Source organism: Sciurus carolinensis, chromosome 3, assembly GCF_902686445.1.
Source record: "Sciurus carolinensis chromosome 3, mSciCar1.2, whole genome shotgun sequence".
NCBI classification, from domain to species: domain Eukaryota; kingdom Metazoa; phylum Chordata; class Mammalia; order Rodentia; family Sciuridae; genus Sciurus; species Sciurus carolinensis.
The window spans coordinates 17,390,437-17,417,861 of NC_062215.1; the positions used below are offsets into that span (position 1 = coordinate 17,390,437).

General features: G+C 34.7%; 1 protein-coding gene across 1 annotated transcript in view; it reads left to right on the forward strand.

Annotated features, from left to right (window-relative positions):
• The window catches only part of Nsf (N-ethylmaleimide sensitive factor, vesicle fusing ATPase), a 157,360-nt gene that overhangs the window by 35,668 nt on the left and 94,267 nt on the right, over window positions 1–27,425 (forward strand). The window contains exons 5-8 of the mRNA XM_047544660.1: window positions 5,113–5,279; window positions 7,631–7,738; window positions 8,300–8,375; window positions 10,502–10,657. Coding sequence (XP_047400616.1) covers window positions 5,113–5,279; window positions 7,631–7,738; window positions 8,300–8,375; window positions 10,502–10,657 — 507 coding nt within the window. The remainder of the gene's footprint in view (window positions 1–5,112; window positions 5,280–7,630; window positions 7,739–8,299; window positions 8,376–10,501; window positions 10,658–27,425) is intronic.

Genomic DNA, 27,425 nt, shown 5'->3' on the forward strand with positions numbered 1-27,425 from the left:
TGAGACCCTGTCTGTAAATAAAATGCAAAATAGGACTGGGGATGTGACTCAGTGCCCCTAAGTTCAATCCCTGGTACTACCAAAAAAACAAACAAACAAACAAAATAAAAAAACCAACAACAAATGTTGGATGAAACTTTTTTTTGCGTGTGTTTTTTTCACGATTTTGTAGACAAAATCACTAGCCCAAGAGTATTACCTTCTGTCAGTATAGCAATCAACAATTTCTTCCATGAATAATATTGGTGAAATGAATGGAGAAGTAGAGTTTGATTGACATGGCTTATTTCTCTTTTGTTTCCTCATGATCCTTAATTTTCTTTTCTAATGGACTTCTTTTACTCATTGCCATGTCATTAAGAGCACCACTGGTTCTCTGTTTATCTGGTTCTTAACAATGATTCTTTGATGCTTCTAACTGTTGTCTTGAAATGACTTTCAAGTCATTTCCCTGCACCTGGAGCTGTAGACAGCCAAATCCCATATCTGTGCTCAGCAGTTAGCATTTGGTACTGGACTTTCTCTTTTTGGAGGTGGCTTTATGTATTTTGTTTATGTCCAGGTCTCCTCTCTCTGTTGTCTCCTCCCCCTCCCCCACAATGGAAGCTCTGTGTAATTTTTGGAGCTTATTTCTCTATATTCAAGTAAGTTAAGTTTCAGAGTATTCTTTGTCTTCTGGTACTGCCAGAGTTGTAGGTTATATGTGGTATTGTTTGCCTTCCTTGCTACTCCTGTGGAGTTTTAGGGAATATCCAGATTCATGGGACCACTGTTATCCTCTAGACCCAAAGCTTTTGAAGATATTCAAAGATATAGTAGCTTTAAACTGGTTGAAGGAAGACAAATACCTATGAAAAGTTGGTAAAATGAGAAGATAGTGTCTTACTTCTCATTTAGGAACATGGCATTTATAATTTTTTTCTGAGTTAGAGGGAGCTTAAACATTGAGGTCATCTTTCATTGGCTCTTCCTTTTCTTTGTGGAAGTAGGAAGAGGGATGAAAATTTTTGTTTGAAGGTAAAAATAAAGATTACTTTAGATATGGGTTGTTGATGGAGAAGATCACACAATTAGTGCTTTCCACACTGTCTGAAAGAATTATCTGGGGAGTTGTTTTTTAAAAACAGATTCATAGGCTCCTCCTTTGGGGAATCTGATTCATGTATCTGTGTTTTTAAATCACCCTCGAATGGTTCTTATCAGTTACATTTTGGGAAACACTGACATAAGTGATTCCCTTAACTCTCACCTCCTCACCTGAAGCATAGTGAGAAGCTGAGAAAGCAGAGAAGTTTAGCAGCAAAAGGAAGTAGGTTAGGGCATGAAGTCAGGGTTCCCTATGTGCAGACCTTGGTGCAGGTGAAAATGAACACTTATTAAAAATCTAATGAGAAGATGGGTTGCATGTAGCCTAGGTTTCTAATTTTCTTAAGTTTATTTGCCTAAATATAAGGGTAAGAGGGTGCTTAAATTTAACTTTTGGGCTGGGGTTGTAGCTCAGTGGTAGAGCACTTGCCTGGCATGTGTGAGGCACTGGGTTTGATCCTCAGCGCCACATAAAAGTAAATAAATAAAATAAAGGTTAAAAAATTAACTTTTAATGTAGATATTTTTTTGTCCTGGAAAGGTTTGAGAATTCAATGTTATAAATTTTGATGAGTTAAGAAATGTACTTTATTTTAAGCTTAAATTATGTTATATAGTGCTCTCGCTACAAGAAATGATTTCTTCCTTTCTTCCTATTTTTTTTTGGGGGGGGAGTAGTTTCAGATCTTTAAACAGATGACTCCAACAGACTTAGAGGCAAAATTGTAAAACCAAGTGATCAGATGGAGTAGGCTTGAGGTCAGGAAGGATTTGGGGTCTGATATAGACGTGGTCATAAAGTGGGAAACTGGTTCAGTATGAATAAAGATGAACAAAGACAGGATAGGAGATGTGGTTGAAGGAGGAGTGTTCAAGGATTCTGGAATGGGAGTTTTGAATATAAAGTGAGACTTTTAAGTTGAGTCAGTGATTTTAATTTAAGAGAATCTTCTGGAAGAGTCATCTAATGTGTCTGTCCTCTATCTGGTAATGCCATACTTTGTGAAGTATTGTAGATTGATGTTCAATTCACACATTTTTGGCCATTCTACTCTACCTGTCATTGTAATGTTTATCCAAAGCATTTTCTGTAACATTTTTGCTTATAAAAACATTTTAAACCAGTCTTTGATATTAAATTTCTACTAGCTGTAAAATAAGAAAACATTCTCCATCATGTACCCCTTTGCTCCTGGATGAAATCCCTTCAGGACTCCAGTCTCTTTGGGACCCACTGTGGTGCTGACCGTGGTGCTGCTTGTGTTACTGTCCATGGTACTGCCTGTAGCATTTACAATTGTTAACAGATTGATTTTTTTCTATTTAGGAACACTGACCTTAAAGTAAAATACATTTGAAAACTAAAGCCAGTGATGATGATATTTTAGTATACTTATTCAAATATCTCAGTATGAAGAAGATGTACTTATATTTTTCTATACTTGTATTCACACATCCATATATATGCATTGTGATATTATGGTATTGTTTTGGAGTCTTTAATGCACAAAATGGTTGCATAACTATGCAGATATTTCTGAAGTATGCTTTTTCACTCAACAATATGTATTCATGGGCCATCCATCTTTCTTAAATATAATTTTTTATTTTCATAAAAATTGTTGTACAGTATTCCACATTCTGGACCTACTGCATTTTATTCATTGTTTCCCTACTGATAAGTTTTTCAGTGTTGGACTATTGTAAGTAGTCAAACTGCAGTGAGCCTTCCTAAAGATCCTTTTTTAGGCCAAAGATCAAGGGTGTTTCTGGGACAGACACCTGAAAATGGAATTCCTGGATGAACTTATTCTTTTTACATTAATATTTTACCCCCTAAGTATTTTTTCATGATATGAAGGAAACAAACAAACTCTCTTGCCTGTAAAAGTTACTCAGCAAATAACCTGTACCTTCTAGGAAATGTGAAGAAGGAACAAAACATCCAGAATGAAGCAGAAGAGAATTCTGAAACTTTCAGATATGACTCAAACTTATTCTTTGATCTTTACACATTTTCCATTTTAATCAGACTTTGTTATTTTGCTTTTGAAATATTTAAATGTTTACCCCCTTGAAGAGAGTAAGCCAAATAAAAAATTTGATTGCACAAGTAATTTAATTCAAGGAATTTACAGAAAATTCTTAGACATAACTCAAATGACTAGAATATAAGAAATAAGCTTAGAATAGAATTTGGAGTATGAGCAACCATAAAGACTCACCTAGTTCTGTCTTCTTGATTTATTAATGTGATGAATGAAGACATAGTGAGCTTAAATGATTTACCTGGATTCCAGATGGATCTATTGAAACTCATAGATTTGAAATCCCCTTTGAAGAGAACATCTGGGTTTGCAAACCACTAGAATCTTTGCAACAGGTGTTTTATAGTAATGACAGACCAACTTAAAGCTACACTACAGTAACTTTGCTATTTAGCTTCTTGCTGTTTGACCATGGTAACTCACAGAAGTGCCAAACCTCTTGACTCAAAGTAAATGTAAAAAAGCAATCTTCTTTGTTTAACCTATTTTTTTGAGAACAGTAGAAACTTATGAGATGCGACCAGGACTAGAAGTTAATTGTAAAGTTGGTTAAAGGCTTTTTCTTGTCGTTTTGGTCTATAGATTGAAGTTCTGTGTTGTCTTTTATACATAAACTTCAACCATAATTTCTATATAGGTTTCTTTGAAAGGGAGGGAGGGCTTGGACCTTTTGAATCATTTAGGAGTACAGAATTCTTTTGGATTTTTATGGATTTCACCTCTAATATTTTCTAATTTGCTTGTTTATATTAATGATATTTTTAGAAGAAACTTTTTAAAGTTTTCTCTGAAACTTTACACTTAATTTTATAATACCAATTCTAGAATGCCCAAATTTTGAGTTATTATACTATTTAATTGTATTGCATATTTACTGTAACAAGCATAACTAGTATCAACAGATTACCCATGGGTTATCATGGGTTAACCCATAATCTGTAGCACCTCCAGTGGTGCATGAGGAGCTTGCAGACTGAGCATTAGTCAAGAGAGGTATATATGTAAAAAATATGTATATATGAGAGGGTGAAAAATTGTGGTGTGTCAACTCAGGGGAGATTGCTTAAAAGAACTTTACTGTGTTCTCAAGAGTCACTGGTAAATTTTAGGACAATGATCTATAGGGAAAACAAAAGTGTATATGCATTAAGCCCTATTGAAAAGCAGTGATAAACTTTAAATTTTTTTTTTTTTTTTTTACTGGGCATAATCAAATTTTCTTGTTGGGTAAACTCAAAATGCAAACATTTCCTTGAACATTTCTGGGTATCTTGCTCTGCTCTTTCTTAATGATCCTAATACAATATGATATAATGTGATACTTTTTTTTAAAAAAAAAGTTTATAGATTGCATTTATAAATGTACTTTTCAAGCTGACTTAAGAATCAGACTTTGTCCTATAGAAGTACTTCTTTGTAATTATATATCATTAGGAACATTGTTCTCTGTTAAAGGAGAAACAGGAAAGGGTTGAGGCCATGTGGGGAAGGCTGTGAATTTTTCATCAAGGGGGGAGGGGTTAAAGTTGAGGGAGAGTGCTGTTCAGTATTTTCTTTTTTCTTTCTTTCTTCCTCTTTCTTTCTTTCTTTTTCTTTCTTTGTATCAAAAAATGAACTCGAGCTACATTCCCAGCCCTTTTTATTTTTTATACTGAGACAGGGTTTCATTAGGTTGCTTAGGGCCTGAGACTGGCTTTGAACTTGTGATCCTCCTGCCTCAGTATCCCAAGCTGCTGGGATTTTGGGTAAATGCCACCACACAGTATTTTCTAATGAATTCAGATAAAAAAGAAAATCTCTAGTGGCTAATATTTTTTAAACCTATGCCTCTGTGTCCCTCTAATGAAGGCTGTGTTAAGCCCCTTTTGGTCAAGTGCTATTATGATTTATTTATTTGAAACTTTAGTTACTAGAAGCACAGAAAGAATTTTGTGTCCTTGTAATTAAAAAAAAAAAAAATGCTTCTTTTCCCCCCTAGTCTCCTTATATACATTTGACAAAGCCAAACAGTGTATTGGCACAATGACCATCGAGATTGATTTCCTGCAGAAGAAGAACATTGACTCCAACCCTTATGACACTGACAAGATGGCAGCAGAATTTATTCAACAGTTCAACAACCAGGCCTTCTCAGTGGGGCAGCAGGTAGGTCTAAATTTTCTTTCATTCCTTTCATTTAATAGGTATTCTGATCCCTCTTGTTGTCCAAAATTAATTCTACTTTAAAAAAAAAAAATTTTTTAAGTTGTAAATGAGCACAGTACCTTTTTTTATTTTTATGTGGTGCTGAGGATTGAACCCAGGGCCTCACACAAGCTAGACAAGTGCTCTACCACTGAACTACACCTCTAACCCTTAATTCTACTTTTTAACAACTGAGAGGAGCTTTGCATATGAACAGATATATCCAAGATGAGTGATAAAAAAGTAAGGGGGTTATATTTACTAAACCTGTACAGTTCTATTCAGAAAAATTCTAAAGTGGCTTTTAACTTAAGATGTCATATATAATTACAGCAGCTTTTCCCTCTGAAAATTAGGAACATTGTGGACATAAATCTGAAGTTTTTTTCTTTCTTCCTTTTTTTTTTTATTGCAGGACTTTTTTTTATTTCTGGGATATCATTCTCTTTCCCTAATGTATTTCTGTATAAAAAGTAGTTCTTGACTTCTTTGGTTATGGAGTTGAGAATCTTGGAAAAAATTATGTATATATATGTATATTCTAAAAAAAAAAATTTTTTTTTATAGAACTTTTGAAGCCTAAACTTTCATTGAAAACATTTGCCAAGGGCTGGGGATATAGCTCATCCAGTTTGTGTGAAGCCCAGGGTTCAATTCCAAGCACTGTCAAAGACAGAAAAAAAGAAAACATTTGTCAGTATTGTCCTGTTTTGGGTCTTCAGTTAATATCACGTAATTAACCTTCTAAGAAAGATTTCTTTTCCAAAAAATTTTACCTAAATGTGAGTTCATAAATTGTTTGAACATGTAAATAATCATTTTCTTTTAACCTCACTGTGACATTTGTCTCCTTTGTGACTTTCTTAGTCATTTCAGTCTCCTGCCTCATACCTTAGCTCCATAGCAGCAGTTCTCAAGGTGTGGTTCAGAGACCCCAGGAGTCCCTGAGACCTTTTCAGGGATCTACAAAGTCAAAACTAGTTTCATAATAATGCCAAGATGTTTTTTGTCGTCTTCCTCATGTTCTTTCACAACTACGTGGTAGAGGTTTACAAAGACTACGTGGTTTGTACTGGCACAGCGTATTGACTATTGAAGCAGATGTGAGGTATTTGCCAGAAACCAAACAAAGAAATTTAGAAAAAGATGATAGCACCACTCTTCTCACTTATGTCTTTTATTTCAGAAAATAGGATTTTTAAAATTAAAAATGTTATTCATGTTAACACAAAATAGATTTATTATTGCTAATTTAAAATTGATAAATTTAAAAGTTTTTTGTTCTAATAATCCCTAAAATGGTGAGTATCAGTGGGTCTAATACACATAAACAAAAGTTCTCTGGATTCCTCAAAATTTTTAGCAGTATATAGAGGCATCCTTAGACCAAAATGTTTGAGTTTTGCTGGTCCCTAGCATTCTGATCCCTAATGGCTCAGAAATGCCATGTACTGTGAAGTTCTCTGATACAAGTGAACCCAGTGCTGCACTCCCAGTGCCGTTCTGTTTTGAATTGTCCTAGATGCCATTTAACTGATAATTTTTGACTCCCTGTCCATATGCTTTATCCCTTATGGATTCCTGCATATTTGGACTCATAATTGTATGTAGATTACCTACCTAAACTTTATTGTTTTTAACCTTTGCCTTTAGCCTTAGTATCTTAGTAAAAAAAATGCTTAGGAAAATGTTTAATAGAAAATGCTTTGGTGTTTGTAATCATTTTAAACTCAGTAACATGTATGTATCAATAAATACATGAAGGAAAACACTCCAGAATAAAGAGAAGTAAATATCTTAGCCCAAATCATTGTTCCTAGTATTTACTCTCTTTTGTAGTCGTTAGTAGTGCAGAGTTGTTGTTTACTTTTTCACTCCAACTCATAGAAGAGGGTCTAGATTGTAGAAGGCACTCAACAAGTACTTCGTGAATTAATGATTAAGCGTTCAGAAGCTGTCTCTGCAGTTGTGTGGTAGGCATTTTGTACTGTCTTAACGCGTGAATTTTAGAGTCATATACCCTGGCATTATCATTTACTGTGACTCTTAGCCCCGTTTCTTAGAATTTCCATTCCCAAGTGTTTAGGCAGATTCATTATGTAGCCTCCTAAAGTGTTTGATCCCTAGCAGATAATAAATCATCGTTCCCTTTTCCTGTTGTTGACTGTGAGTTGTGTGCTGGTGGAGCATATATGAGAAGGGGTGTACAAGAGAAAACTGGTTTTCTGCATTTGGAAAACCTTATCGAAGATGTGAGAATCAAGCCATTATATCATGAAGTAAAATTTCTCCCCTTACCTCTTTCTACATAGCTTGTGTTTAGCTTCAATGAAAAGCTTTTTGGCTTACTGGTGAAGGATATTGAAGCCATGGATCCTAGCATCTTGAAGGGAGAGCCTGCAACGGGTAAAAGACAGAAGGTATGCTTTATTTCTAATCTTTATGAAATAACCTTTATGATGTGAATTGTGCAGATTAATATAATTTTCCTAACTATTCCCTTGCTCTGCATTTTTTCATATTATACACTTTCTTTTTGGTAGGGAGAATAATGCTTTCATAAAGCATTGTTATTAAAATATACTTATTTACAGACCTAATAGTAATTTGAAGTTTGTATATGTACTTGTAATCCTAGTTGATTGAAGATTTTATTTTTTTCACATTTTTAAATTGTTACATTAGAACTGTACATAATGGTGGGATTTGTAGTTATGTATTCATGTATGCACACAATGTAAGAATATAATTGAGGATACTTATTATAAATGAAGAAGAAGAACATTATTGAAAAGACACAGACATTGAAATAAAGCATGAACTGTAGAATGTTGTATAAAAAAGTAAAAGTGACTCAGATGATAATGGGAGAGATTTGCTTTGCACAGAGAGTTCATTTTCTCTTCATTTTTTTGCCTTGAATTGAGAAGTTCAAAAGTCTGCTAGTAGCCTATTAATTATTGTTAATTCTTTCTGTGTAGATTGAAGTAGGACTGGTTGTTGGAAATAGTCAAGTCGCATTTGAAAAAGCGGAAAACTCATCACTCAATCTTATTGGTAAGATGCACAGTTTTCAAAAGATTCCAAGTGAAATGGAGCTCTTGTTATATGTGACTCAACTAAAATGATTTTCAAATGGGAAAGGAGATGGCTTATCACAAAATCATGGTTATTTCATATTTGCCAGATGTGCTGGTGAAAAACTTCAGAACCTTCATCTGGATCAGTATTATCCAAAGAAATAGGATATGAAACATGCAACTTTAAATTTCCTAATAGCCACACTAAAAATAAGTAAAAAGAAACAACAAAATTAATTTTTTAACTTTAAATTTTCAGATAATTTTAGACTTATAGGAGATTTCCTGAAATATCTCAGAGAACTACTTACACCCTTCACAAACTTCCTCTGATGGATGCGAATATCTTATATAACCCTAATATAGTTAACAAAACTAAGAAATTTACAATTTCAATGCTACTGACTAAAATGCAGTCTTTATTTGAATTTCACTGGTTTTTCCATACATTCTTTTTCTGCTCCAGGATCATCCCATATTGCAGTTAGCACGGTTTCTCAGAATTTCATTATGTTTCATGACCTTGAGAATTGGTCACTTATAACTGGTCATCTGGTGGTTGTGTTAAATGAGATACTATTATTAATTTTATTAGTGATCAAGTGATGAATGCACAGTTAATATCTTTCCAGTATGTTCATTGTCCAGTCCTACTCTTGTACTTTAGCCCTACTTTTATTATATTAAAATAATGCAGTTTAGTCTTGAAGAACAGTTGTTCATCAAAATACAATGCTATTAACTGGATAATAATTCTTACTTTTGATTGATTCAACTATGTTCATGTGTACTCCATTAGAAGATAGAGGGTTTTTGCTGACTGCACACTATCATTTCCAGGTTTACCTAACTTTCTCTACATGTGTGGCCTATTTTCTTGGTCTATCAATTACTATTTTCTCTTATTGTTTATCTTAATTATAAATATACATGTTCCATCATATTCTAAATTTTTATTTTATTTTTATACCATTTTATAATTTGTGATTTTTTTTTGACAACTTTTTTCAAGCATCTTAAATACACCTCTACGTACGATTTTTCATGGCTATATAATGTCACTTTTATGAATGATGGATAAATCCCAATATATTCTTGATCTAATATATTTATTATTATTATTTTTTTTTTCTTTTTACCCTTTTGTTAAGATATTTTATCTCAAGGGAATTGCATAGCTTTCACACAATGCAGGTATTTTCAAGTAATCCAAGCAAAGGCATGATATGCATGTAGTAAATTTGACCACAAGAGGGCAGTGGAATGTAAGCAAAATATTTTTGATACCCTTCTGAAAAGAAATCTCAAGTTCTCAAAACTCTAACCATAAAATTACTGTCTAAACTTTTTTATGTGTGATATTTACTTCCCTGACTTTATAAAAATATGTTCTCACTTTTCTGTTGTTGTTTTTGTTAATAATAGAGTGTACTAAGGTAATTCATTCTTTGAATTAGTAAATGTGGTTCTCTTAAGTTACTTTAGGTGGCACTCTGACATTTAAATTAGATATTTTTTACCCTTGTAAGAGAATCTGTAAACATGAATTTTGTAGCCAATAAAGTCTTTAGAGTGAGTTTAGGCTTTTGTATACATTTGAAGAGAAGCAAATAAGACATCAAAATTACTTAGTGCTATCTTCTCAGGCTAAGTGGGGTTACATAACAGATTATAAGCTTAATCTAGATAAATTCATGTATTTTTAAATATACTTATTTTTAAGAGCCTTGAGAGATTGCTGGATTTTAGTTGCATTTCTGGCAGCTAGTGTATCTTCATTTGATATGCATGTGGTGTTTCTTCTAATCAACCAAGTTAATTAATTTGGTTAAAGGCTAATGAAATCAACTTCATGAATTGATTACAAATAGACTACAGCATAAGTTTAGCTAGTCATTTTCAAAGTTTATTACTGACCATAAATGGGGACCAAAGTAGATAAAGCAAACTCACTCTTTTTATTAGAAAATCTGCCAAGGATATGTTCTTCTTTTCATAAGGGTAGCCTGTCTGTTCACTTGGGATGATCAGAGTATCTGTCTATGTTTTTATACTAAGAGGTGAAGTTCTCGTTTCACATTTGATTATATTTGTTTGACATAGGCAAAGCTAAAACCAAGGAAAATCGCCAATCTATCATCAATCCTGACTGGAACTTTGAAAAAATGGGAATAGGAGGTCTGGACAAAGAATTTTCAGATATTTTTCGACGAGCATTTGCTTCCCGTGTTTTTCCTCCAGAGATTGTGGAGCAGATGGGTGAGTTCAAAAGGGAAAATTTCATAAAAGTTTATATTTTTTAAAAAGTTAAATGATAAAGAATCTTTTTTCAGTGGTTTTGAAATTCTTTTTCAGATCTGCCCAAATATTTTTTCAATTTTAACCTCTTTTTTTTTTTTTAAATAAGTTTTCTGAAATTTTTTCAAACTGTTTAATTTTATGGAGAAATCATAGAAATAATATTTGGGTTGCTCAATTTATTTAGTTAGTTTAGAATGTTTTTTCTATATAGAATATTTAGAAATTTTACCTGATTCTAAAGATTCATTGTGGGTCAAGTTTACCTTGATGAATAATCATTATCTATTAGACTGCTGCTTCTTTTTGTTGAACTATAACATTATCCCATTAGTGTATCTTCATACCTAGTAGATGGATACCTGGCATGTTTTTAAATTAGATAAGCTTGATCTGAAAAGACAAATGCAGGATATACATGGGAGTTTCCATAGTGCATATAAAGAAATGCTCTATTCATTTATCATTTTCCTCTTGAAGGTTTATTTAATTTATCTGTGTGAAGTGACTTTATTTGCCCAGTGGAAATGCTGTCATGACTGCTTTCATATCCATATCATACGTTGGGTTGGAATGTGAGCAACAGAATATCTGAGAAAGGAATTTATAACATAACAACTTCTGGCAGACTATTAGTGTAAAAACAGGATCTAGAAAAACTGAGGGAATACAAATACATTACTCCCCTTCCTTCATCATTCTTTCTCTTTAAATTGCTACTGGGAGATAAAAGTATATTCATCATGGTGGGGATAAGAACTGGTTTTTAGGCACTAAGTACTTGGATTGTATTAGCCCCCTATTGTTGGTAGCTTTTCTGCCTGGTCGCTCACTCTGATAAATTACAGGCACGGCACACACCTGTTCACTGGGTAAAGGTCGAGTTTGGAATTGGATTAAGAGAAAATGACAGAGACCCTCATCACCTGAGTTTTATACACCTTGAAATGACAATAGCATACTTTTTATCTGAAAGATACAAAGGCCAAGTCCATAAAAAACAGAATTCTAATTTGGAAAATAGTAAAAAGTGTGATAGTTCTCTATCATGGTAGTGTATTTTAAGGCACAATAAATCCATAGTTTTTTGATCTAGACATGGAAATATTGTTTAAGAATATTTGGGTAGAGCAGAGTTGAAAAGATGATTTCAAATGTTTTAAGTTTTTATATGAAATATTTTACTGGTTTTCAGGACTGAGACCTAGTGATTTGATCTCTGAACATTTATACTGTATCTCTAACAAATAGAAAAATACAGCATCTGTAGCAAGCTGTTTCTTTGATTATAAATATTTTCTCACTGTTTGGAAGCTCTTGAGGGTTTAGTTATTTAAACATTAGTTTCTTGTTTGTATATTATCCAGATCGTGTTCATGAGGGCGTGTCTGGGGTTATGTAGTTAATACATTAGAGAATAAAACTTCTATCTGTCGGTTTGTGACTTTGTTGGCTATATAGTTTGAAATTCAATCAAAATAGGTTTAGAATTTGTTAGTGAACTTAACCTGTTTCTGATATTTGTATCTAAATGAGTTAAGTTATAGTTGTGTGCCTTTTATTATTCATGTGCTTTTTAACTAAGGACAATGAATTTGAATTTTGCGAGTGCTACCGTCCAGAACCTTTCTTTTGGATTTTTTATATTAATTAAATTATACAAAAAATGTGTTTGTCTTTTTTAAGCAAAAGTCATATATTTTCTCTTTATGGCTTTTTGCCTTCAAGAAGCGTACTTTATCAATTTGATTTAAAACATAAAAGTATAAAGCTATCTTGGCTTTTGAGCTGAATAGAGTAAACATTTCTTTATTATAAATGAAGTTTATGAAAGTCTAAAAAAAATTAAGCTACTTTTTTATGGCTAAATGAGAAATAATTCTCTTGCTGTGCATGTGTCATTTCTCATTATCCAATAGAAGCTTCTTTTTTCCTTTGAATTCTGGGGGAATTAGATAGTAAAATTCTTCCTTACACTCCAAATACACTGTGCTCGTAAAGTTCTCATTAAATTTGGTAAAGGTATGTAAAATTGAAAGTTGTTACATTTGGATGGAATATAAATAAAATTATACAAGTACCTTTTCTGTATACCCTGTGTTCTTTCACTCTGCCAAGTGGGGACAAAATTGGCTGATTATTTTTTCCTCACTCTTTTGTTAACTAAATAGACAAAACTGTATGGTTTGGGTATTCAGTTAGACACTGGGTATGGTTAAATCAATTCAAATAAAAAATTAGCAAATAATTTATGTAGGTTATGAGACTTTTTGTTTTAAACAGATAACTTTATTTTTGATTTGAGAACAAATCATTGTCTTTTATGGAGTGTGGAGAACTTCTACTTTGTTTTTTTGAATCTTTAAGAGATTTTAAAACTATATATCAATTCATGCAATGTGTAACAATGACCAGATTTCAGAAAGGAGCAGATCCAAGTAGTAAAATGTGTTAGAGCTGTTGCATGTACATTTTCTCATTCTTCTTACATTTTGATTTCTCCCCACTTTTTGGCTAACACGTCTTCAAGAGAAATGAGTTTTATTTTAACAATATTTTGAATGATCATGTTTCAAATTTTCTCACAAAAAATGTCTATTATCGAACATTTACAAATTCCAAGGTACATGGATTCAAAATCAGAGCAATATGGAGAACTTCTACTTTGTAAATGGGAATTTTAACTAAATGGATTTTTTGCCTACATATATCAAATTTTCAAATTTACAGAGTGATAAATTCAGAATTTTCTTCTGTCGTTGATTTTATGAGATTGATCACGTTGCTTCTAGGTAACATAGTTTTTTTCCTTATGCTTGTAAAACTTCATGTTTCCTTTTCAAAATTAAAAATTTAGGTTAGATACACACAGAATATTGCTGTGAGGTTAAAGAAGACTAAGTGACTTAACCAGAGACACATAATTATGCAGTAAAATTAGGGATCAAATGATGTGACACATGTGAAAATAACTGTCATAGAATTTCCAATCTCTTGAAGTATTTTCAAGTACATATTATATACCTTCTTGCTTCTGTTATATCTTTGTAGAATTAAAACCAAGGAAATCCTTAAAGAGAAAAGGAAATAACATAAAGCGCTATAGACAGAGGGATAGAGGCTGTTTGTAAAATAGGAAAAGGAATTACTTTGGGAGAATATCAACTGAGGCATTAGTTATTGTTTTAATCAGTATAACTACTTTTTTTCTTATCTGTAGCCCAAGTGTAGCTGCTGTTCTTTCGAAGTATGCGAAAACGTTAGCAAAGAAAACTAGACCCGTAACTTGCAGTTAGTGCATACCAAATACATATTTAGTTAAAATGTTCTCCTGCCTCCCAATGACAGATGTTTAATTAGGAATGACCTTAAATCTTACTCTGTGGAATAACAGTAGCACCACTTGAGTCCTAGAAATGTGAGCATCAAAAGCTGGTGTCTGGAAGTTCAGGTAAATAAGAGCAGCAGCTGCTTGCTACCCTTGAGCATTTTCAGATGGCAATTGAATATATCCTTCTGTTCAGACATTACCACACTTGTTCCCTGCATGCAGTTTTGTGGGGAATGCTCAGGATAAGTAATTAATTAATTAACCCAATTCTTGTTGCAGCTCTTTTGTTGGCAAAGAGAGTTTCTGCAGAGAAACTTCATTTTTCAGCATTCTGACTGTAACTGTCAAAACAAAAAACTAAATTTTTTTCAATGAGCACTGGAATAATTACTAAAGAATTAGGGTCTTTAAATGTAATCTTGGGAATAGGTTCATAGCTACCCAAAGAAAGGAGTTTTGGCAGAAGAGCTAGAAGAGAAAGGGTATAGAAACCATAGGTTTCTGCCTCACTGTCTTTCTAGAATCTTCAGGCTCTGGACGTGCAGGCCACCTAGCGGGGAAGAAAGCCCCTTGTTGTGGTCTTGTGCCCCCATTCTTTGAAACTGATGCTGCGTTCTTTTTGGTTGTCTTTTCCCTGTGCTTCCCTCTCTAAGCCCATTTGCAATCTGTATTTTTAAGGTTTCTTTTGAAATTCAAGAGGAAAGCAACTCTTTTCTGATATCATAAGTAAAACTGCAGTTCCTCTATGGAGTAGAGCTGTGGAGAAGATAAGGAGCCTTTCAATCACACCCAGACATCTTTCACATGCTAAGAACAGTGCAAATAAAACATCGTGGAAGAAAGGGCACCAAGGTTTTGTGTGAGCCATATTTGGGAGAAAGGGAGTTCTTACTCAGATTAACATAAACACTGACACTCTTAAAATGCACTTTCACACCCCCACTCATGAGGAGAGATTGCAATTTAAATGGGGGTTAAGACATCTCACCGAACTCCAGGGCTCTGTAAAAGGAACCCTAAGGCTAAAGAGCTTATCTGAAATTTGAAAAAAAGAGAAAAAAAATGAAGCTTTCTGACATTCATCTTTTTTCCTTGTATTAGTCATAACTTGCTTTTCAGCTATATTTTAGGTTTTGAATGCCAACCTGACATCTGTTCAAGTCTGCCTACAATTTATTAGCAGAGGAAAAGAAAGCAGTTATTCAGTAGTTAGAGATGCAAACTTTCCCCTTCTGATTTTCTTTTAACTACTTATAGATGATACCTGAATATGAAGAATGTAATCATTTGCTAATTTTTACTTTAGATCAAGAAATTTATAATTTTTTTTAATTAGAAGAAAATGACTTCTGACCATGTGATTTCTAAAATCTCTCCAGCAGGATTTAGAGACAAAGCATATAGCCTAAGAATATTATAGGTAACTTTTTATAAATTAAAAATTTTTACTTTGAATTTATACTTAAATAGAAATAGTGTAGTTAAGCCTGTATCTCAAACTATGTAATTCATCTGGTATTTTTAAATTTTTAGACAGAATTTAAGAAATGAATCTTTTGGAGGGGCAGAGTTGTCTGCAGAGTCACCAGTGGATTAGATTTCCTGGCAACTACAATTTAGTTACAGATAAACAGTTGGGTCACTATAAAATTAAGGTCTAAGTGTTAACCTGAATTTCCACTGTAAGGAAATGATTAAATAAACTATGATATATCCACATTATAGAATACAACAGAGCCTATCTTAAAATGATATAACTCCAAATATACAGACATAATTGTGTTAATAAATATGTAAAACTGAAAGTAAATGCATCATAAACTAAGAACATGTTAAATTGAAAAAGGTATTTACTTCTGTGAAAGGAAGTTAAGAGGAGTGGAGGGAGACTTGTTCTTTTACTGTGTTATCCCTCTCTTCATGTTTTACTGTGATCTTATATCTCTATTGTATAATTTAAAAAGCAAACAAACAAAAAGATAGTATCACAGGGCATTTCTCTTTTATAGTGGCCATCGGCACAGAGCAGGGCAGGGCACAGGTATGTCTTGTGGCTTTCACAGAGCTTTCAGTGGAAGAGAAGAGCCAAGAGTTATGGGTCTGGATTCCAAGAACTTTGATGGCAGCCCCTGACTGAGGATAGGAAGAATGCCTATCCTACTTTACTAAAAAGAGAAAAGCAGTTTCTCCATATGTTACAAACAGCTTCCTCCCAGTACTGCCTGTGTTGTAGTGATGAGTTTAAGCAGTTTGTCTTCCCTCCAAACAAGGGAACCTTTGCATCCAGGCTTTTAGGTGACTGAGATGCAGTAGAGGAGAGAACCAGAGAAGGGTATCTTGAGGGAAAGCAGAAATTTTGACATGTAAGGAACTGTTCACAAATTTATTTTTAATATTAAAAAAATCATTCTGTTGAGGAATCTCACTCCTGTGACTCCTCAGTAAAATGGTATTTTCTCCTGTCTTTTATTTAGATCGATGATGATAATGATGATGTTTAGTGGGAGACACTGTTCTAAGTGTTTTACTTATCATTTTGTGTACTAAGTTATTTAATCCTCATGAAAACCTTATGAGGTAGATACTATATTGTTCCCATTTTTGTGGAGTGGGGAAACTGAATCTCAGAAAAGTGGAGTACCTGGTCCAAGATCCATACTTAGTAAATGGTAGAATCAGATTTGAACCCAGGTATTCCGGACTTTGAGTTCATGCCCTAAACTCTTCTGCTGTCCTTCTCTCATGAAGCCCATCATGTGAAACCATTACAGTGGGTCTTCCCAGCCCCATTTTTGGGATTGGAGTTACCCTGTGAAGTTTTCAATCCTGCCAAGGTTTTTTTTTGTTTTGTTTTGTTTTAAATAATGTTACTGTATTTTTATACGTTATTTTATTTGTTTGTATTTATGTGGTGCTGAGGAGCAAACCCAGTACCTCACACATGTGAGGCAAATGCTGTACCATCAAACTGCAGCCCCAGCCCCCAGCCATGGGTTTTCTCTCATGGCCCCATGGGCACGTGGGTCAGATGGTTATGAGTAGAGGCTGGCTGCCTACACATTGTAAATAAACTACTTTTCTAGTAATCTGATACATTCAAATTGTTATGAGCTCAAGAGACATGAAGAATTGATGGTAGGTAATGCCTAACACATAGTACCACTTTTTTCATGCTTTTAAAGTATTATTATAGTGTGATGCACAAAGGAAGTTCTGTCTTCAGTGAACTGCCAACCTAGAGATGAAATGTAAATGTTAAATAATTATTTAAAAGTTAAGCAACATAACCTAACAAATGATTTTGAAAGCCAGAATATAATTAAATACCAACTAAGTGATATAGTTGATAATCATTTAGGAGTTTAAAGGGAATTATTGAAGACTTCATGGAAGAGAGAGAACTTGAGTGAGGTCTTAAATGCTGAGTAGTTTTGAATAGGAGGGAAAAAGGGACTGTTGTCCATACCCTTGGAAGAGGGACATACTAAGCAAGGTATAGACTTCACAACTTAAACCAGTTTCACAGCCCTGATTTTGGAAAGAAGCTGAAAGTAAGGCTAAAAGTCCAGTTGGGGTTGAATTTGGAAATTGATGAATCAGAAGCAACATTTTTTTCTAAGTATTATCCCTGTTAAACTTTGTAGTCTAGGCTTCTCTGTGCTTCCTCTGCACATCTATATTCATAAAATCTAGTTCTGTAATTCTTAAATTATTATAATTATTCATTTGCATTATACTCCTAAGGCAAGGTTTCTCAGCCTTGGCACTGTGGATATTTTAGACTGGATAATTCTTTTTGTCGGGGAGGGGTACTGGGGATTTAATCCAGGGGCAATTTACCACTGGGCTACATCCCTAGCCACCCCACCTTTATATTTTTTATTTAGAGAAAGTTCTCACTAAATTGCTTAGGGCCTCACTAAGTTGCTGAGACTGGCCCTGAACTTGTGATCCTCCTCCCAAGCCGCTGGCATTATAGATGTCCACCACCGTGACTGGCTAGGCTGGATAATTCTGTTGTGAGTGCCTGCCCTGTGCATTGTAGGATGTTTAGCAGCTTATCTGTCTTCTGTCCACTCAGTACCAGGAGTTGCCCCCCAGCACCTCACAAAGGCCTTCAAAGGCACAACCTAATGTCTTCTTTGCAACTTCAGGGTTGTTTGTGATCTACACGTTATCGTTGGACAAAGAACCACTGTTACCAATCCATGATAAGGTAAATATTGGAGATCAGGAGTGAGCAGTTAGAGGGGCTGGGGTTGTGCCTCAGTGGTAGAGGCCTCGCCTAGCACATGTGAGGCACTGGGTTCAATTCTCAGCGTGGCATAAAAATAAATAAAATAAAGGTATTGTGTCCATCTACAACTAAAAAAAAAAAATACTTAAAAAAACGAGTGAGCAGTTAGAAACTTTCATGGCAATTTGACATTACTATGTTTTAAAATTGTATTTTATAAAAATGTTATAATAGATTGAAAATTTTAAAGGAAACAAAAACAACATCTGAATCTTTGTGAAACACTGCCATACATAAATATTTATTTGAAAATGAAATTTTTAGGGTCGGAGATGTGGCTCAGTGGTAGAGCTCTTACCTAGTCCATGTGAGGTCCTGGGTTCAATATCCAGCACTGATTAAAAAAAAAAAGAATTTTTTTTTTTTTGAACAATCAGTTTTAATGGGAAGTCATTTGAGAATTTTCAGCAGTGGAATAATGCAGTTAAAATTAATATCGTAAGGTAATTGTGATGGTTATTCTGTCTGACAAAGACTGCCCTGGGTAGGAGGTGAAGGACTGAGTGGTCTGGGAGACCAGTGGACTCTGGTTGTCTGGTAGTGTGGTACATAGAACCTGGGTTAGGGTGGTGGTAATGAAAATGGGAAGAGAAGAAACGATATGAAAAGATTATAAACCAGAATTGGCCAAATTTGGTAATGAGTTGTTGTGGATGATAGATTTGGAGTCAACACTCAGGTCTTGTGAGACAATGTTAGAATTAAGAAAATCACAGGGACCCAATTGTAGAGGATTGGAGAATGTCCTTACACATAATTTCAGTCCCATGGAAAGTAGCTGACTTGAAGAAAGCAAGGAAGAATTGTTGACAATTTCCTGGAGGCTAGCTTCAATCAATCTACTCATGTTTGAGAAGCACACTGTTGACCATTCTTTCTTGAAATATCATGTGTATGTGTGTGTGTGTGTGTGTGTGTGTGTGTGTGTGTACCAGGGATTAAACCCAGGGATGTTCAACCCCTGAGCCACATCCCCAGCCCTTTTTTATTTTTTTATTTTGAGACAGTGTCTCACTAAGTTGCTTAGGGCCTTGCTAAGTTGCTGAGGCTGGCTTTGAACTCTGATACTGCTGCCTCAGCCTCCTGAGCTGCCAGGATTACAGGCATGCACCACTGTGCCTCGCTTGAAATATTCTCTTTCCTTGACTTCTTTCACTCCAAGGTTTTCTGGGTTTCCCTTTACCTCTCTGCTTCCCTTTTTTAGTCTCTTTTATGTCCCTTAAGATCTTGGGGTTCCTCAAGAGTCTTAGACTAACTTTTTTTCCTTACTCTATAATTATTCTTCCCCAGACTGATTGTATCCACTTCCATAGTATCTCAAATATGCCTATTCTTACTCTGTCTCAAGTTTAGAGGTTGGCTTGTCACCAGCATAACCTGTTGGCTATCTCATGATCATGCAGTAAGTCCAAAATTAAACTCATTCAGTTGCCTCCCCTCCTATTTCTCTCTAGGCATGCTTCCACTTCTGTGTTTTTATCTCTGGCAATATACTAGCTAAAAACTTGGACTTTTGAAATTCCTTCTCTCTTTCCCTCAGTCCTCATTTCCAGAAAGTCACAGAATAGAGTGTCAGTTCTGCAATCTCACCGTATCTCAAATCCACCCAGTTCTCTCCATCTCGCCCTGCCACTCTTCCGTCAGGACACCATTATCTCTTGCCTGAATTGCTCCATAAGCCTTCAGCCTTGCCCTTCTCTAATCCATTCTCCACACTGTAACTGGAGTGATTTTTATAAAAAGGCAAGTCTGATCCTGTCACTCCACTGGTTCAACTCTTTAGCAGCTGCCCTTAACTCCTTACAGACTTTACAAGCCCTGTGTGATCTGGCATCTGCCAAACTTCCCCACTTCATCTCAGCCTATGCCCCTCCCCTGTATTCTGGGTTCCAGCCAACCTGTGCTATTTTCAGTTCCTCTGATTTGCCATGCCACTGTCTCTTACCTCTGTATTCTAGGGTATGTTTTCACCATCTCTTTATTCAATTCCTGTTCTTCCTTTAGGCCTTAGCTTTGATCTTAGTTTTTCCAGAATGCTTGGACTTTAGTACTCTTCCTGTGTATCCTAATGATTCCATAAATTCTTTTGTGTACTATTATGTTGTATTACAGTTACTTATTACACGAGTGTGTTCCAGACTCTCAAGGTACACCCGTGTTCCTACCTTTGTGAACATAATGTAAATCTGATCAGTAAGGAAGAGTCCTACTTCATTTTGTTCACTGGTGTATTTATTACTCCTAGCATGGTGTCTGGCTAACAATATAAAAATTTACAGAAATGCATAAATACCAAGAACTTGATTAATTAAATATAACACTTAGACAGTTACACTCAAACTTTGCCCTCAAGATGCTTACAGTCTGTTTGTGAGTAACAATAACACCATGTTTGTATATCCCAGAGCAGTATTACATATAGTGTGGTATACATCATGACCATATGGGGAAACAGCACATGCATCAAAGGGATAAGCACTGAGCCCTGCTTTTAAAAGTCAAGGCACAGGGTTGGGGATGTGGCTCAGTGGCAAAGCGCTTGCCTAACTTGTGTGAAGCTTTGAGTTCAGTCTCCAGCACTGCCCAAAAAAAAAAAAAAAAAGTCAAAGCAGATATGATGGTTATGGGTCATTATTAAGTCTACTTAGATCCTCGTATTTACTAATGCCGTTACTAAAGGATAAATAGTTTTAGCAAGGACCTCTTGGATTGGTCCCAAATGGAACTAGACTCCAGAAATACGGGGAAAAATACTTTGTACTTGTCAACTACCACTCGTTTCATTGGGAACTGCCATTCTTATTTACGGGTGCTATGAGTGTTGAAATACTAGGGCATTGGGTCCTTACTGTGTGTGGTGGGTATGTGCCTGCATGTACACATGCATTTTCTATCTCACCAACTATAAAAATATGCATCTTCATAAAACATCGTAGATAATGCAGAGTAAAAAATGTTATCTCTCCTCATTTTACCTACTCCAGTCTTTCTAAGATGTAGTCACTGTAACAATATTACCATGAATCTTTTCAGTCCCTTTTCTAAGCATTTATGCACTTACGTATATTTGATGGTTATTACCCATGTACAGATTTATTTTTTATTTAAATAGGATCATACCAGTCACTGTTCTGTGATTTTTTTTTACCCTAATAGTATATCCTGAGTTTTTTTCCCATGATAAAACATACAGATACCATTTTATTTTATTTATTTATTTATTTTATTTTATTTTTTGTGGTGCTGGGGATTGAACCCAGGACCTTGTACATACAAGGTAAGCACTCTACCAACTGAGCTATGTCCCCAGACCCACCATTTTATTTTTTTAAGGACAAATAATATTAGCAAAATTTTGTCTTCCCCAGTCCTGTGATGGTAAATTAGCATCTGTTCATTAGCAGTAAGAAGACTTTTGGATACATTAGAACACCGTTGGCTTAGAGTCTCCTTTCACTACTTATTACTTCCATGGCCCTGGACCTAGAAATGGAGGGCACTGAGTCCTATACTCTCTGATCATTGGTACCCCTACCTGCAGAATTATTTATTGGCAGGCTAATTGTCAGGGTAGCATTAATGTGAATACATTTTCAAAAATAGTACCCAGATGATTGTAAAACACTTCATAGATGATAAGCTGATATTACTGTATTGCCAAAAGGTACTTTTATAGCTCTGTAAAACGCAAAATTCTATAACCTGATTCATTTAATCAAATATTAAGATATGTTTCCTTTTTAACTTTGACTGTTGTTGCTGTTGAAAAAAAGTTAACACCTGAGATTATCTTCTTAAGCTGTTTTGTAATTACCCATTTTGAACAGTGTTTGTTGATAGGTAGTCAAGGGGACACTTAGAAATATTTTTTCTTTATTTGTGAACTCATACTCTGGCTGATTTATATTTACTTTTTATCACATTCCATCAGAGAAAAGCTGATAAATGCTCTGCTGCTTCTATAAATCTTGTCAGTTTCTTATATGTGATATACTGACTTAGAAAAACAACCACCATCTTGGTAGATACAACAGAATAGAATGTTGGGGGAAATGAGGAGGAAGAAAGAATTGGTAATGTGATGCCCACAAAAAGTGGCCTGAAACTTAATAATAATAAACGTTATTAGTTAGGAGAGAATCTCTACCATAATTCAAATAAGACTTTCCTTAGAGTTCCATATGATGTGCTACTTAGAGTGATTCACCTTTAATATGTTTAGAATATTTAATATCTTCATACTTTTAAAAAATACCACAAGAAACTTGGGTTTTGTTTCATTTGCTTTCTAAAGAGTTAATACAGTGTTCCTTCAGGTTTTTTAAAGTTAGAGTAGACAGAAATAAATTCCCTCCATATACCATTTTATTAATACTGCAAAATTTGATATTGAAAGTTATTGTAGATTATGTATCAACTACTCAAAGATTTATTTATGACTGAGTTCTGAAGCAACATTTTTGGCTTTGGTACAGTATTTTTCCTCTGAGCAGGTAAAACTTTGAGTCCTATTCCAAAGTGATTAAAAACTAATATATAAAGATATGAACATCTGTAGCTTGAACTTCTATACTGTTTACACATGTATTTACTCGAATTTGTCCACAATTGTATGATTTTTTTAAAAAGTGCTTTGATTTTAAAATCTCTCTAGAATCCTGTCATGGGGTGATCTTAGTAAGACTTAAGAGCCTTTCGATAATGAATGGTTACTATAGAATAAACCTATAATTAGTATGCTACTAATCCACACATTAAATATATTCAGTCAATTCTTAACTATACACAGGAGAATTATTCACATTGCAGATTGTTAGTGCATTCCAGGGACATTACCTTCTTGACCTACAACTACTCTTCTTGACAGTTTTCCTATGTTACTCTCTTCTGCAAAAGTTCTCTTCATTGGTACTTGTGTTTCTACCAAATTACTTTGGCTTCCTTTGTGGTTCTTTATTTAGGTAGCCAATGGTGACGGTGATGTACTTAGAGAAAGGGAGATAGGAAGCCAGACATAGTGGCATGTGCCCTAGTCCCAAGGTACTTGGGAGGCTGAGGAGGAGGATTGTTTAAACCTGTTAGTTTGAGACCAGCCTGAACAATATAGGAAAACTCAGAAGAGGAGAGAGAGGAAAGAAACAAAAAGAAAGGGAGACAGGAAAACTCATCTACCTGAGTTACAAATTCTCCAGAGTCTGGTCTTCCTTATGTGCCAGCAGACTGGTCATGGGTAACATCAAGCGAAGAACTCAGTTATTCAAGATGATAATAGCTTTAGTAGGATACTGTTCAGCATAAGGAAAGAAAGATGATAGTTTACTGCCACAGTCAAAAGACTGAACCCCTTTCCCATATTATCTAAAAATAATATCTTTTTTTAAAAAATGAATGTGTTGAGCTTATATTGGAATCATTTTTAGCAACTCATAAAAACTTGAAAAGAAAGATCAATTGGAAGGATAAAAACATAATGAAAGACATTGTTTAAATTTATATTTTTATTATTTTTCTCAAACACTATTTTTATCCCTCTTGCTATTAAATCCTTTATCTTCTACTTTCACTTGCTGCTATAAAGGTATGAAGTTTTCTCAAGAGATAGTCATCCATTTTGCATTATGTAATATTCCTCCTTCTTCCCATGAGAAAATCAAAAGTAGACAATGTATCAGTAGAAAACAGATTTCAATGCATTAAGGTAGCTATATATTTGAGTCAACATTATATGTTATATTAGAGTGGGAGTGATCTAGTCTAGCATTTCCCAAATTTACTTTAACTTACTTAACAAGCATACCTACCTAATGAATGATATACCAATTAATAATCCAAGGAATATCAGTTTGAGAAATGGTAATCTTATCCATGCTATTTTTATTTTATAGATGAGGATACTGAGGTCCCAGAAAAGTAAGCAACTTTTTTAGGCTAAAGGCCCAGTATGAGCTAGAACCCAGGTTGTCGTACTCCCAGTCTGGTGCCTTTTAGGCTTTGTGACTCAGCCACTTAAAATGATTTATTTATTTGTTATTATTTTTTAATTCCAGATTTTACAACTTGAATGTGAAATCATGCTTCCCATTTTCCAGAATAAACTTCTCTCTTCTCCAATTTAATTCAGAAAGCCCCAACTGCCTTACATGTCTATAGACTCCCTGGTGGGCCCAGTGGGTCTGAGGAAATTTATTTTTAACCCAGTTATCATTGCCTCAGCTTTTGGAGGCAAAACATGAGATCTCTGTTTATGAAAATACTTTTTTTTTTGTTCTTTTAATTAGAGTAATGTATATTCATTGTAGAAATTTCAAAAATACAGATAACTAAAAAGAAGAAGATAATAATTCATTGTAAAAAAATGAAAAAGTACTGTTAATGTTCTGGATTATAACAATCTGCTAGTTTTTGCCGTATATATGTATATGTATATGTACACACATACCCAACAAAGTATTTTCTGTTTTTTAACTTTTATCCCCACTCAGTAAGTTGACAGTTTTTCTTAAGTATTCTTCTGACATTATTTCATAGAATGATTATGCTGTGTTTTTTTAATCAGTCTTCTATAAAACATACAAATTGCATCGAACTTTTCATTGTTATGCATCGTGCATGGAGGACATCCTTGGAGCTAAGTGTTTCTGCACATCCCTAGCTCTTTAAGATAAATTCCTAGAAACAGAATGGCTGAATCAAAGAGCTTTCACAAGTGTAAACATTTTTGTTATGTACTAACAATTTTCTTTCTTTTTTGAAAGTCAAGATGTTAATTTTTTAAAGATTTTGATTCAGATTTATAGTTGCATTAATGCATTGAAATCTACATTTACGGGCACAGTACTTTTATTTTCTCATGGAAAATAGAGAAAAGAAACCTCTAAGGAGGAACTCTGAAAGAGAAACAGAAATATAGTGTTTTCATGGGAAAGTGATAGGGTGTCAAGGGACTTGGAGTCTAGTTTTAGATTTATCATTGACTGTGGCTTTGGGGTCTCAGTTTTCCCATTAGTAAAAATGGGAAAATAGACCAGAAATAGGAACTTTTCCAAAGCAGTCATCATATGAATGCATCATTTTGGTGAAATATGAAGGTCTGTGTGTGGCTCTGGCTGGGGAGATGCCCTGTGTGTATTCATCCTTCAAGTTGATTATCTTTGGAAGATTCATCACATGTACATCCTTCCAATATAAGTAATTGCTTTTCTCTTTGGCTTCTCCTCATAACCCTTTTAAATTTTGTTTCTGTATAATTATCTTTTTTTTTTTTTTTTTTTGCTACTGGGACACAGGGGTGCTTAATCACTGAGCAACATCCCCTGCCCTTTTTTTATGTTTTATTTGGAGACAGGGTCTTGCTGAGTTGCGAGGGTCTTGCTAAGTTGCTGAAGCTGGCTTTGCACTCATGATCCTCCTGCCTCAGCCTCCGGAGCAGCTGGGATTACAGGGGTACATCACCGTGCCCGGCTTTCTTTGATATTTAATATTAAGCTACTTGTACCAGAGTCTATCTTATTCATCTCCTGAAAGAACTTTGCTTAGCATAGTTCTTGGACATAAAATGGAGACTCAGTAAATATCTATGGAAGTCGAGAGTGTCCCCAGTGTGTAAAAGCAGACAGCCTAACTTTCTCCTATTGAGCATTGTCTTTTCCCACTCTAAAGAGCTCACTGGCACTATCATGCTAAGTGAAAAAGGCCAGTCCCCAAAAGCCAAAGGTCTAATGTTTTTCTGATTAGTTGAAACTAACCTACAATAAGAGGCGGGGATGAGGGAAAGAATAGAAGTGCTGCAGAGTAGATAATGGGGAATGGAGGGAAGGGATCGGGGATAGGAAAAGGAAATACAAAGACAATGGAATGAATCTGACATTAATTTTCCTATGTTACATATATGAAAACAACATGGTGAATCCCACCGTCATGTACATTCATAAGAAAAGGATCCTAACTTGAATAAATATATTTCATTTGTAATGAAATATATAATCATATGTAATCATATCAAAATGGGTTCTGCTGTCATGTATAACTAAAAATAACCAACAATTTTTTTTAAAAAGAACTCACTGCTTAATCCATTTTCTGTTGATGTAACAAGAATACCTGAGACTGGGTAATTTATAAAGGAAAGAAATTTATATAGCTCAGGATTGTGGAAGCCGAAAGTCCAAGATGAGGCAGCCACATCTAGCAAGGGCTTCCTGCTCCATCCTACTGGAGGAAAAGCAGAAGGGCACGCAGGCACATGCAGAAAAGACAAAACATGGGGGGTGGCGGCCTCTCTATAACAACTTTTGTGGCAAATAATCCAGTCCTGCAAGAGGGAGAGTTTACCCACTACTGGAGAATTAATCCAGTTCCTCCAGAGAGGCATTAGTCCCTTTTAACAACCTAATGACCTCTTAAAGACCCTACCACCTCTCAACTCTGTTTTACTGGGGACCAAATTTCCACATGAGTTTCAGAGGTGACACAGTATATTCAAGCCACAGCACTTACCATCTTTCTTCAGTTTGGGGGATTATCCCATGGTGTCTCCCATCTCATGCCTTTTCTGTAGTCTTAGTTGTATGCAAGAGATTTTTGACTCTGAAATACAGATTTCTAGGCTCTGCCACATGCAAGTGCACTGAATCTGAGAATCAGCTAAAGCTGAGACCCTGTATCAGCAGTAGCTGAACTGTTTGTTATTGGGGTTTTAGCTTTGTCAGCAGATTGGCATTCAAGTTCCAAGTCTGCCACTTACCAGATATCCTCATGAGAAAGTCACTGTGCCACTGTAAGCCTGTGTGCCTCTTTTCTAAAAAGAGGGTAAAAATAATACCTGACTCAGAGCTTTTTAAGTGATTGCATAAGAGAACATATTAAAGTACTTAGTATAGTTCTTCCCATCTCTGCAGTTCTGACCTTGATCTGTAACTTCTGAGTCCTGAATGCATTCATTTTAAAAATAGCATTTATATTTTTTCAACTTTTAGAGATTAGTATATTCATAGAAAACTGAAAAACAGAAGCAAAGCACTAAAAAATCATTCATAATTATAAGAAATATACATTTTGATGTACACTATAGTTATTATATGTGTAAATATACATAGATATGC